We start from the raw sequence: 14,383 nt of genomic DNA, 5'->3' as shown, positions 1-14,383 counted from the left end.
ACTGACCCCCACTTTAACGCCACTCCCACTGCTAACATCGGATCTTTGCTCTCTAAACTTAAACCATGCTCCCCTTCCGCAGACAACTTACCCTCTCAATTTTTAAAAATGGCCTCGAATGCCATATCCTACTCAGTTTCCATACTTATCAATCTATCCTCGAAAACAGTGCCCAAACTATGGAAAAAAATTCGGTGTTATACCTCTCCATAAAGGAGGGAATTCTACCGACCCATCTAACTATTGCCCCATCGTTATCCTATCTCCCCTCTCTTGCTTATCGTTATCCTATCTCCCCTCTCCAAAACTAAGGAAAATGTATTCAAACAGATCCTCAAGCACCTTATACAGCATAATCTCCTAACACCAACACAACACGGTTTCCACCCCTATCACAGCACCACCACTGCTCTCGAAAATTTCACTCATATCATTGCCAAAGCTTGTGACAAAAACAAATTAGTCTCTTCCTTGATTTAACCACAGCTTTTGACACTAACCCACACACTGCTTATATCTAAACTTAAAGACTTTACTCTCACAATCTGCCATACTCTGGTTTACTAACTACCAATTCGATAGACTCCAGTCTGTCAGGTGGCAATCAGCCTCTTCACCCTTCCTTCCCATTCATACAGGTGTACCCCAAGGTTCAATACTAGGGCCCCTCCTGTAACATTTTCGCAAATAATCTTCACTTTGCCTGCCCCTCTCCTATCTTATCCAGTACGCTGATTCCCTCGTATCCTGTTCTGATAACTTCCTCCACCTTCCATCGCTTACCCATGGCTCACTTCTGTCTGTGGAAAATTGGCCAACTAGCAATGAACTCCTCCTCAACTCCCCCCAAAAAATAAACTTCTGCTCTTTCTCCCTAAAAACCTACAACACTGCAAAATCACCTTCTCAGTCACCTCTCTCAACAATACTGCCATCAGTCAGAACCCATACTAAACTCCTTGGTGTTATTGACTACCAACTTAAGTTTGACATCCACATTCTACAAGCCATCAAAAAAACACACCAAAAACTAGGCCTTCTACACATAAATAAAAAATACCTAAGGAAACAAAACAATCTCTTCCACAAGCTTTTCTATTACCTACTCTCTTCTATGCTGCCCATATTCTCACCAACATACAAACCAATCTCCTGGTCAAACTACAATCAACCTACAATAAAATAGCTAAATTTTCTGCAAATCTCCCTTACCGCTCCCACCACTGCTCTGCCCTACAAGATCTTCAATGGCCAGAAGCTCAAAACCAACACCTACTCCCACAACTCCACCTCGCTCACTCCATTCTTGCAAATCCCTCTCTAATCTAATCTCCCCATACACCCCCAAACGTCTCCACAATTCAGACCAACATCTCCTGGATGCTTATAAACCCATTAAACATACTGGGAAATTTCTTTACAGTCATTCAGTTGTTAACACCTGGAATAAACTTTCCCCTGACCCAAGAGCCACCACAAGTAGCCTCGGTTTAAAAAAAAAAAAAAAGGCTAAAAGAATTCATGCTCAACACATGGTCTTGCCCCTGTCTCATCCCAACCTGACCTATCTCAGCCCTATCTTCTATTCCTCCACTACCTCTGTAAATATTACATCTTGGGTCTTGCATCTTCTTATGCCAACTAGTTGTATTTAGCTAATTAACTGCACCCATACTCTCTGTATACAAGTTCTGTCTACAAGTCTGTGTCAGTACTGATGTACGTGTATTACTGTGTTTCTAAAATTTGCACACTACTGTTGTTTAACATGGTTATTTCTTTATTTTTATTGGAGCTTTTCTCCTTGGGCATCTGCTGAAAGAGGGCTTCGGCCCAGTCAGACTAACCCGCTTAAATGTCAAAATAAAATAAAAAAATAAATAACTTCATGGTGACCAAGACTTGGCCCTCAAATGGTTAAGGAGAGATGAACCGAAGCCAAAAAATAAAGGGCTAATACTGGTGGACTACTTACAAATTTGTTTACAAAGTCCACTGAAAACGTGGGAAAAAGATAAATGCAGGATCTGTATAAAAAAAACTGGAAATAATCGCATGTCTTGTTGCTGGATCTGATCCACTCGTGGCAGAGGACCTGTATACTGAAAGGCACAATAATATGGCAAGATTGATGTGCTGGGAAGTATGTAAACACTAACATAAAAGTAGCTAAGAAGCACTGCAAACGACCATAAAGTATGAGGAAAATGAAGTTTATATCACAGGGAATCACCCATTAACAATAGCACAAAAAATGAATGAGAAAAACAGATACAGTAGTCCATAAAAAAGTGGTATTTCTCACAGAAACTGCTACATCCAGTGATTAGTGTCTTGTGTACAGAAACAGCCATACAATGCCAGTATTTGAAGGCAGAAACAAGAGCAATGTGGGAGACAGACACCCAGATACTTCCAATAGCAGTATTAGGAGCAACAGGTCTAATAAAGACTTAACCCTGTATGAAGTGCAGGAGGCGGCAAGTCTGGGTACATTGCAGGTGTAGAGAAGAGTACTCCTGGGTGACAACTACTGACAATACTACTATCATGAGCTGTGACCATACCTTGAATTAGGAATGGGGTCCTTTCCCACCATAGCATTAGAAATCCAAAATAATTGGAGAAATTAAAGAGAGGCTAACAAGGTGCCAATTTGGAATGGAAACAGAAGATGGGTTTCTGAAAGAGCACAAAGATCTGTCATCATGCTAAGTACATATTTGTATCCTGTACTATCCAGTCTATGCACTTAACCACAACAGATTATGTCAGACTGATCACTGCTACAGTAGCCTTAGCTAAATGGGTTATAGCCTGCCAATCGTTACAACAGCTAGTCAGCTTCCAAAGTTCAAGGGCACAAAGCCCTTCAAAGCTTTCATGCCAACTTAGAGGAATACTAGAGCCCTGAAAGAAGTCGATGGTAGGAAAATAAAACTCTTCACCCTGGCAACAAGATTATAAAGAAATGTGATGAAGGGAAGGAACAGCTACTGCAGCAATGATCAAACTACTGTTAAGTTTACTCATTTACATTTCCATCTACCAGGAAAAGTCCGACTGGGCCATGGCAGGCCCTTTTTCAGCAGAGGTCAGGTGAAAAAGAGCTCCACAGTTAAATCTTGTGTTATATAACGATACAAATACAATGCAAGACAGCAAATGTTATATTTAACATTTAAAATACAAGAGTGAGTATTTACAGGCTACAAACGCAAGAAAAATAGTCTTAAATACTACATTCTACACAGATGCACTTCAGTTTTACTAAATAGTAATGATAATGTTAACTTCCTTTAGGTTAACAAGTGCAACAGATCAACAACTTTTCTCACAAACTATGCATAAACTGTTGAGACCTGGCTTACTTTTTATTGCCCTGTATACTTTTACAAATGGCTATTCAAAAACCTTCTACTCACATTAAAGCCATCAACATAATGGTAAAATAGCATATACAATTCTTAAAAAAAATATACAAACGTTTGGTCAGTGCCAACACAAATGGTGAAACAAGTTTAAATGTGCCAAACGGCCTAATGTGCACCTCAGAAAAGGTCCAAAATAAAGTTATCAATATAAATAAATGAAGCTAAACACGTGTTGTAGAGACTTCCCAGCAATTACAAAAACAGTCCCCAGTCATAGGTGTCATGCATCTAAATCAAACATCTACAAGACATCATTCTGCTTGATTTTATGGTCCTTACTTCCGATACCATTAAGCTTCATCATCTGACAACCAAGGTTCCCACTGCTGCCTGGCAAGGTAACATTCCCGGATAGGAGAGAGGTGAGTAGTCCTCCTTGGATGGTTTTATAATTCTGACTCCCACTCTAAAAGGGGTGTACAATTACAATGCAAAAATACAAAATGATCTAATTAGCTTCCTATTATTTTTATCAGGGCCGGAACCATCAGTCATCCTCTACTCACTACAACCTTGGGCAAAAACCTCCTCCCAAGACAGGAGAGCTAAAAAGTGAAGCTTCTCCCTTCAATAACCACATCTAATTAAAGTAGTGCAACCAAGTCAAACTAAGGGTTTCCTTTCTTTGTGCAGTGAGCTTAATGAAAAGCCATTTTGACTTGTGCGGTCTATCAACCCCCACTCCCCCAAAGTACACAGGTCAACTTCTTCCATTCATGAAAAATAGAACAGCAAGTTAAACAGGTTCACACTTTCAAAATAAAACCTTCCCCACTGCTAAAACAATGAATGACTACAAGCAAAAATGTTCACTGACTCACAAGTATATCTTACCTGTCTGTCGCTCGATCTCTCATTCTGTCACGTCTTCGTTGTTTTTCTTTCTTCTTCTTCTTTCCGTCCTCATCATCATCATCAGCTTTGAGACAGAAAGGCAAACAATCAAGGTCTCAATTTACTGCTTTGCTTCTTGCTACAACCCTGCAAAACTAACAGTATACAGAAAGCATACATTGTGGTTCTATCAAGACAGGCATCAAAAGTTCTGCAACAGACAGCAGTTGAGCCTCAACAAGAGAGAGCATTAGTCTAAGCAATCACTGCAAAACTAAAGACTACAAAGATCTTAATGCATCCTAAACAGCACAAGCAGTTTGAGCATTAACAAAACACTCTAGTCACCACCCCATTAATCACATCTGTGCTACTGTACATATACTCTTGTAAAATTAATAGCAACAGTCTGCCCAGAGGCTGAATTGCATGTTTCTATAAAGCCACTTAAGAAATCAACCCGTGACCGCACTGGCTTCGACATTTTACAACACTTACACACATTCCGGATCGAAAGGAAATTCATGAAATTTGAACACACTTTTACCATGAGAAAGCAAAAGTTCTATACAACACACACTTATTTCAATCAGAATGGACCCAGCTGAAACGTAACACACTAGACAATATTCAGAAAACCTCTACACATCAACCCATGCCTACCAGTGGGACGAACAGTAAAAGTGCAGACTATCAGAAAGCAGAATACACTAGCAACTGGCTAACAGTCACCCAACATCCCACCTTGGATTACCAAAAGTTGAGATGTGAAGTCAAGTTAAAATCATCACTGGTACAACTGTAAAACTACAAAGCACTGCAAGAAGAGAAGACACATGTCCCTTACAAGCAGGAATTTAGCACCATTCCAAAGACACCATAGTGTTTAAAATAAAGAATCCTCAGTCGCAACATATTCCAGTTTTCATAATTGGAAATTTAAACATTAACTAAACATCCCATTTTGAATACAGAATAACCGCTCTTGCTCAGTGCTAAAACTGCATGCTAAGAGGAACTAATTCAAAGGATTTGCTTCAGCCATGACCCAGGGTAAGCAAAAAAGTACAGTTTTGTACCTACCATAAATGTAGATGTCCGAGAGGTATGCATCTGCAGTCCTAACATATGGGTTGTCCTGCCTCAGGCAGCCCTTCGGTCGGCCGGATTCCAAAGTCTGGGTCTGGCCTCGGCTGATGTCGCACTTCACCTGACGTCATAGCTGCTGTGAATTTGGTATAAAGGCATCAGCCGACGCCATTTTCCTCAGTGTTTCTTGCCCCAGATGCCAGGTGCCCTCTAGGAAGGCTAAATTTGGGTAAATGCAAATGATTCCAAACAGTAGAGAGCAAACAAAAATAACATGTATATACAAACAAATACACCATAATAGATTCCCCCAGCTAGCTACAAGATGGGCAAATACCCTAGGAGTACCACAGAGGGGAAGGAGGGTGGGTAATCCTGACTGCAGATGCATACCTCTCGGACATCTACATTTATGGTAGGTACAAAACTGTACTATGTCCTTCAAGGATGCATCTGCAGTCCTAACATATGGGTAGAATACCATAGCCAAACTGGGGGAAGAGGCACTAAAATGATTATGGTGTAGTTAAGATCCCTTGCAAAACAGCAGTTGCAAAACCTGCTCGGGATCTGGAGTATAAAGGTAGATTATAATGCTTGGCAAATGTATGCACGGAGCTCCAAGTAGCAGCCTCTAGAATGTCTTTGGTAGCCACTCCTCGTAAGAAAGCTGTAGTAGTGGCTGTAGCTCTTGTGGAGTGAGGCCTGATGTTTTCTGGAGTTGTCTTTCCATGAAAAAAGAGTAACAAAATCTAATGCAATTTCCTATCCATTTTGAGATTGTCTGTTTTGAAATTGCTTTTCCTTCCATTCCTGTTGCATATGCTACCAGAAGCTGGTCAGTTTTTCTATTGTTCTTGGTTCTGTCCAGATAGTAGCGCAATTGCCTGTGCACATCCAAGGTATGTAGTAGTCTTTCCCCTCTGTTCTGTGGGTTGGGGAAGAATGTTGGTAGGTGTGTATTGCTTGGTTCAATGATACCCTGGAGACCACCTTTGGCATAAAAGTAGGGTTGGTTCTCAAGGATACTCTATCCTGATGGAAGATAAGGAAGGGCTGTACTGCCATTAATGCCTGTAATTCAGAAACCCTTTTGAAGTGATTGCAAGCAGGAAAGCAGTTTTCCAAGATAAGAACTGTAACTCTGCTGTTGCTGCTGGCTCGAAAGGGGGAAGTGTTAACTTTTCCAGGACAAAATTGAGGTCCCATGTAGGCAAAGGTGGCTTCCTTGGAGGCTTTACATTTTTAATTCCTCTCAGAAACTGCCTGAGTAGAGGATGAGAGAAGACTGGAGGATCCATGTTGTATTTTGCTGAAATTGCTGATGCATGAATCTTAATGGAGGAGTAAGACAGGCCATTATGGAAAAGGTCTGCTAAGTATTCCAGGATGTTAGCTATGTTTGGTAATGATACACTTTCTCCTTTTGCTGCACTCCAAATGAGGTATCTTTTCCATTTGGCTGAGTAAGCCTTCCTTGTGGAGGGTCTGCGAGCCTCCAGTATAATGTCTTTAACCCTCTGGGATAAATCTGGGTTATTTTGTTTTATATAATATTCCAAGCAGCCAGCTGTAGTGTTTTCAAGTTTGGATGTAGGATCTTGAAGTTGTTCTGTGTTAGCAGTAAAGGAACTAGAGGTAGGGGCCATGCGTGTGTCCGAGCCATACTCCTCAGTAGCGGGTACCAATGCTGCCTCGGCCAGTCTGGAGCTATCAGGATGATCCTTGGGCGATCTTCTTTGATCTTCAGTAGTACTTTGTGCATCAAAGGAAGAGGTGGGAATGCATATGCTGTCAGGTTTTCCCAACTGAAGGAGAGTGAGTCCACCTTCCAAGCTAGTGGGTGGTATGTCCTTGTGCAGAATTTCCTCAATTGGTGGTTGTGTGGGGATGCGAACAGGTCTATTTCTGGTAGTCCCCATTTCTTTGTAATGGATTTGAAGATGTCTGGATGCAGCATCCCTTCGTGGGCATCCGTGGTAGTTCTGCTTAAGGTGTCTGCTAGAATATTTTCTTTTCCTGGCACAAATATGGCCTGGAGCTGAATGATGAGGTTCAGGGCTACATTCCACAGGTCCATTGCCATCCGGCATAGAGGATATGAATGTGTGCCTCCTTGTTTGTTGATATACCACATGACTGTGGTGTTGTCCGTCCTTATCAGCAAATGACCCTGTTGAAGAACTGTCTGAATGTCTGGATTGCCTGTTTCACTGCCAGCATCTCTTTTTGATTTATGTGTAGGTTCAGCTGGTCTTGTGTCCATAGGCCTTGTATACAGTTGTCCACCATGTGTGCCCCCCAGCCTAGGTCCGAGGCGTCCGTGGTGATAGTCTGGCTTGGGTGAGGTTTGTGGAAGGGCAGTCCTCAGTTCAACAGACAGGCCTGAGCCCACCACAGGAATTCTTGCTTCAGGCATTGGATTATTGGAATCTGAACTTCTAGGCTGTGTTTGTGTTGAGACCATATATTCCTTAGGTACCATTGCAACTTCCTCATATGCAGCCTGGCATGTGGAACCAATATTATGCAGGATGCCATGTAACCCAGGGCTTGCAGGACTTTCCTTGCTGTAAGCTGGTTCTGTGTTGTCAATGCCCTGAAATAGAGTGGTAGTTGCTTTTGTTTTTCTGCTGTGAGAAATGCCATCTGATTTGAAGTGTCCAATTCTGCACCCAAGAATGTTATCCTCTGGGATGGTAACAGTCTTGACTTTTTCATGTTGACTGTGTATCCCAGGGCTTGCAGTACTTGTATAACCTTTTCCAAATCTTGTGTTAATTTGGTCTTGTTGTCCGCTTGTATCAGGCAGTCGTCCAGGTATGGATAAATCTGAATTCCCTGAAGCCTGCAATGAGCAATTACTGATGCCAGGCATTTCGTGAATACTCTGGGTGCAGTAAATAAGCCAAAGGGCAATGCTGAGAATTGATAATGCTCTGATCCTGCAAGAAATCTGAGGTATCTTCTGCAATCTGGTCGTATAGGGACGTGCAGGTATGCCTCCTTGAGATCTAGAGTCACCAGCCAAGACTCCTTGCCCAGCATGGGAAGAAGTTGCTGTAGGGTCAGCATTTTGAATTTTGGAACAATGAGATATGTGTTCAGAGCGGACAGGTCGAGAATAGGCCTCCATTGGTTTTCTTTTCTTGGTACCAGGAAAAGTTTGGAGTAAAATCCTTGCCCTTGTTCCATTGGTGGTACCTTTTCTATAGCTCTCATTCTTAGTAAGTGGTTGATTTGTCCTAGAGCGTTTGTTTTTTGGTTTGGTGGTAGGTTTGGCATTCCTCTCTTTTTTGGTAGAGTGTGGAAGTGAAACCTGTAGCCTTTGTCTATTGTCTGTAAAATCCATTTGTCTCCTGTAATGTAATGCCAGTTTACGGAAAATAAGGCTAGCTTTCCGCCTAAGGGTGATTCCAATTGTTCCCTGGTAGGCGGTATCAGAGCCAAGTCATTGTGCCTGTCCAGCTGAAGTGGTAGTAGCTGGATCTGTGGCAGTACTTCTCTGGTTGTTAGGCTGCCACTGACGTCCCCTGTAGGCCCCTCTGGATTGACCTCTGCCTCTTGGGCGTCTATTTCGGCCTCTCTGTGCTCTGGAGGTGTCTGGAAAGGACCAAGTCTTCGTAGGTCCTAAACCTCGGAGGTTGGACCTGTAAGAAATCCTTGACTGTTTGAACCGATTTTGCTTTTTCTTCCACCTTCTTTAGCACTTGCTGTGCAGGGGAGACAAACAAACATTGTTTCTCCATGGGAGCATCTAGGAGCCTTGACTTGACATGGTCTGGTAAGGTTTGCTCTTTTAACCATGCATGCCTTCTGATCACGGTTCCAGTCATGGCTGACCTAAAGGAAGCCTCCAGTGCATCAAAGCCGCATTTTAAAGAATGATTACTGACCTGCTGAGTGTTATGTACCAAATCCTGAAGGGACTTATGGTCTATAGGTTCAGGAGAGGACAGTTTTTTATTTAGCTGGTCTAACAAAAATTCCTGATACTGGATCATGTGGAATTGGCAGTTTAAGGCCCTAGCCGAAAGAGTAGCAGAAGTGTAAACTTTTTTACCCCATCTCTAATGCTCTAGATTCTCTTTCAGAGGGGAGGGGGTTTTTGGCAGAGGCAGCTGCTACAGCTTTGGGGCCCTGAGAAATGGTTTCAGGATCTGCAATAGGAGCCTTATACAAGTGAAAGTGTGTGTCCGGGACCCTGTAATATCTGTCGGGTTTGGCAGGGGCCGGGGGAAGAGAGTCAGGAGCAGTACAGGCATCATTAAATGCATCATCCACAACTGTTAGTACTGGAGGAATGGCTAAAGGCCTATGCTGTGGTAAATGTAAAAAGGTCCTAAGCCTTTTCCTTGAATCGGAGAAATCCTGGCCCTGCCATTGAAAATGCTCTCTTATAGCATGTAAGGTTTCCCCAAAAGAAAATTCCTCAGGAGGAGAGGCAGAAGGAATGGAGTCTTCTGCATCAGAATCCTCATATGGAGAATAAGGGCCTTCTGGAGGATTTGAATTTTCTGACTCATCCGAGGAGTAGTCAGTGGATACTGGATCGGGGGGCTCTGCTCTAAGCCTTTTCTCTGGAGGGGGTTGAGAGGCCCTGTCTGGGTGAGGTTGGGATCCCCTGATCAAGGAAATGAGATCCTCAGCCAGGCTAAGCATTTGGGAACTAGAAGTAGGCCTGTGTGGGGCTTTAGCAGGCAAGGCCTTAGAAGATTTAGCTGCTTTAGCCCTAGAAAAAGCCTTGATGGACATAGATGCAGGGGGCCTAGCAGTTCCACGTGCAGGAGTAGATATGTCTAAAGGAATAGTATCTGATAAATCCTGGGTGCCTGCTACAGCAGGAGAAATTTCGGTAGCAGATTCAGCCATGCTGTGTGAGGCCTCGGCTGTCGGAGGTATGCTTTCGGCCGAAGGAAGAACCAAGGACTCTGTTTCAGCCGAAACAGAGACACTCGCGGTAGGCTTAACCGTGGTTTCGGCCGAAAATGCGGACCGCGAGTGTCGGTCCTTTTCCTTACGCTTTATAGCTAATTGCGAAGTCGGAATCTCCGACGGCATTTTGTAAGCAAAAGCGGGACCAAAAAACTCCTCCGCAAACTCCGACCGACATCTAAGTGTCTGTCGGTTGAAGGAAGCACAGGCTAGACAAGCTGATACGTCATGGTCTGGGCCTAAACAAGGAAGGCAGTAAGAGTGGAAATCCTTATGAGGTATTTGTTTCCCACAAGTTAAACAATTATTTACTTTTTCTGACATCGGCTGAGGCAAGAAAGAGTCCCCAACGGGGTACTTAGCTTTTTAGAAGTCTTCGGTAGTAGAAATCTCTGGATCTGACCGACCGGCACTTGCGAACAGCTTCTGCTTCGGGCACCGCGCGGCAAGAAAGACTGAGGAAAATGGCGTCGGCTGATGCCTTTATACCCAATTCACAGCAGCTATGACGTCGGGTGAAGTGCGACATCAGACGAGGCCAGACCCAGACTTTGGAATCCGGCCGACCGAAGGGCTGCCTGAGGCAGGACAACCCATATGTTAGGACTGCAGATGCATCCTTGAAGGACATCCAAAATAATTACACGTTTTGCTTTGTGCTATGACATCTGTTTGTTATAACAACGTGCAGAGCTCTAGAGCCACAAAGGCCAATACAATGCAATGGAAAAAAATCTGAATTAAAAAAGGAACCACAAAACAGTTCTATAAAAATTAAAGACATGACAAAGACCAGGCATTTTAAAGTGGTTTTAAATGCCAACAAGTTTTGAAAATGCTCAGCTTTGTAGTGATTTAGTTGTTGATGGTGCATACAACAGTTTTAGCTACGTCACTGAAAATTAAGAGAAATGATCTCAAATGACACTTTCATAATGTCGTGGAGAAAGTACAATGATGCAAATCTAGCAGCGGGATCGTGTGGAAATATACAAGAGCACCAAGTACTGATTTCAAAACAGCTCTTCACAGAGGGTACATGTTTTGATGTTTTCTGATGCCCTCTCTCCAGTACATTCTCCCAAACCTAAGCTTCAGTGCTCTGGCCAAAAACAATCCACAGCAGACCATCTTGCCTTCAGGACTGAAAGGCATGTTTATTCTGCTAATCCTAGACTCCTGACCCACCACACATGAACAAAAAACACATGCAAGCAAACTAGCCAAAAAATAAGCTGGCTCTTCAACTAAAGACAACAGCAGTTGGATAAAAAAGGGTTATAGTGCCTGGTTAAAACTATCCCATGCAAGGAAATATTCAAACAGCACTGGCAAAACACTTCAAGAGAGAAGCTAAAATGCAAAGAAAACGCTTAAACTGCCACAGTTCCCGAGTTAAGTGCCAAAGTATATTTGTCTCACCCTATAAATTCAAAATACACGGACTAGTGAACTTATGGAGAACTGCCCAAAGTGCAAAACTGGTCAGGTGCACATTCTTAAGAGGCGAGCATCAGCGTCAATCATCCAGCTCAAGCATGTTCAGGACACTGACAGCACTAACAGCACAGCTGTGCACACACAATACATAGGTATTAGGAATGTGAAAAAAGGCAAGAAACAAGCTGACAACACTGCACTGCAAGAGAGGCTTACAACAGCAATGATCAGGAAAGACCAGACTCTGACCGAGCTCTGAAGGCACACTGTCTTCCCTTAGTGAGCTGTTGCACTTGAAGTCTCAAAACATATATTCGACATGCCCAATGCCTAGGTCTGCATACAGGGCTCTGCTGGTGTGGAAGGGCCACATGGACCCTCATCTACCAAAGCCAAATAATCAGGACAGATTACAAAAGCTGGGAATAAACTGTCAGCACCACAGAGCCCAGAGCAAGGGACTTAGCCACTCAACAGGTGAGGCAGGCACATGTGATCTAATTACCCACACCATAACAGTGAAAAACATGAAATTGAACCAATTGGTAGCTGAGAAAGAATTGGCAGCATGCTAAGCCAACTCCGACTGGATCTTTAATGGAGAGGCCAGTGTCTACCCTCATTTGTCACTACCCTTTTCAGGCTCTAGGCATTGGACTAGGGTCACACAAGAAGCCAAACCCCCCACCAAATAAAGCCCTCTTTAGCTAAAGCAAATATCTTGATCAAAGCTTAGTTCATGCTCCTCACCAAGTCAACATAGGTACCACTGCAAATCTGGACTCAACTTAGCAAAAACACTTCTGTAACAACTCCCTTACTTTATGTAGTCCTCCCCGTAGTCTTACTCCTAACTTTACTTAGATTTACTAAACATCTCCACAGCCCTACTCCTATTTTCACAAGTTTACTAATGAATTTAATCACTGGCTATACTCCATCTTATTTACAGTTAACTACAGACTTTCTTATTGGTTACAGCCTAAACCCATGGTAGTATAAACACTAAGTAGCACATAATTTAAGTAAGTAATGTTGCTCTCTGGGTCCTTCTGTGTTGGTGAGCATACCTCAGTACCATTTGTTTACAGATATTGTTTTCTGCTTTGCTTTCCCAGGATTTCTGCCCAGCTATGCTTGGACTCACTCTGCTACCTTGCCCCCATTTTCACCCACCCCTAAATGCTCCACATTTACACTCTAACCTTCCTGTTGGGGCACCCCCCTTTCACTCCAGTTATACAACAATAAATATCTTTGCCCCAGACCACTAACCACTCCTCTACCTTGCGCTCCATTTCCTACCTCTCACTTCCTTTTAGCTCTGTAGCACAAAACAATTTCCCTCTCTCCACCTCTTGCTCAACTCTGATTTTCATCACTTACTCTTTTTTTTCTCCCTCCTCTTAATTTGCTCCTCCTTATACTTTAACTCCCTCTCAGAATAAATCTCCCTACAAATCTATAACTCCACTCTCCTCATCTCAATAACACACCCACTTAAAACATGCTACTGTACTTCAACTCTCATTCTGTTCCTCCTCTGAGTTATCTTATCATACTAATGTACTGGACCCTCCACTATCACCCACTCTTACCCAAGTAACATCCTCCAACAATATAACCCTGCATTTCCCCATCTCCCCGTTCTCCAATACTGCCTACAGTTTCAAAAATTAAAACATTTTAATCTTTCTCCTGCTTCCCCTAAACATAAGTTCAAACCCACTACCTACTATATTTAAACCTAATTTACCTCCAACTCTCCTACTAGATGGGAACATCCACCTCAATCCTGTTCCAGCCCCTTCCTCCAACTCTACCACTGCCACCTCACCTATTGGGCATCATCTCCCCACCTCTCCAAACACACACAACCAACAACTCCATAAACCTAAAAAGTCAAACAAAATAACGGATTTAAATGCTTGGTTTACCCCACCACTCTCCCCACATACTAACTCTCCCAGAAACATGGATCAAATGTCATATCAAACTCAAATTCTAACCCCCTGGATATAACATTTCCAGCAAAACAGACTTTCCAAAAAAGCGGGCAGGTGTTGCTACCATGTACTCAGAACATCTCAACCTCTCTCAAGCAAAACAGACTTTCAAAAAATAGGAAGGTGTTGCTACCATGTACTCAGAACATCTCAACCTCTCTCCCCACCCCCTAGCCTGACTTCTCCCCTGCAGAACTTCCCTCTCAACTGTCACCTTAACCAACACAAAAAACTTGCCATAGCATCTATCTACCTCCTGGTAACAATACTCCAGTTCTTGAATTTATTTTATCGTGGATCTCCCAGCATCTACCATATCAGACAATTATACTAGATGATGATATTGATTGGAATAAACTTTCCCCCCACTTCCCTAGCTTTCGTATTACGCTTTTCGGTTTCAATCAACTTACTTCTTCTCCTACTTGCAGCTATAAAAACTCCAGTTCCATTCTTAACTGGATCTTAACTTCAAACCCTAATCAGCACCATAATCCCACTACTTTACCAGATTCCCTAAGTGATCAAATTCCACTCTCGATACTTAAAACTACCTTCTCATACACCAAAAACCCACCTCTACACAGAGTGCCACAACCTGTCCAACTTCAATGTATAAACCTTAAACAACCAACTCTTTTTTCT

At 42.8% G+C, this 14,383-nt stretch overlaps 1 protein-coding gene across 1 annotated transcript in view; it reads right to left on the bottom strand.

Annotated features, from left to right (window-relative positions):
* AKAP8 (A-kinase anchoring protein 8) overlaps nucleotides 1-14,383 on the bottom strand; it is a 1,438,733-nt gene that overhangs the window by 595,919 nt on the left and 828,431 nt on the right. The window contains exon 9 of the mRNA XM_044084424.1: nucleotides 4,269-4,353. Within this exon, the coding sequence (XP_043940359.1) occupies nucleotides 4,269-4,353 (85 nt within the window). The remainder of the gene's footprint in view (nucleotides 1-4,268; nucleotides 4,354-14,383) is intronic.

This window comes from Protopterus annectens, chromosome 9.part0, assembly GCF_019279795.1.
Source record: "Protopterus annectens isolate FY-2018-M chromosome 9.part0, PAN1.0, whole genome shotgun sequence".
Taxonomy (NCBI): Eukaryota; Metazoa; Chordata; order Ceratodontiformes; family Protopteridae; genus Protopterus; species Protopterus annectens.
The sequence above is the reverse complement of the archived record's forward strand: the minus strand, read 5'-3'. Positions and strand labels throughout refer to the sequence as shown.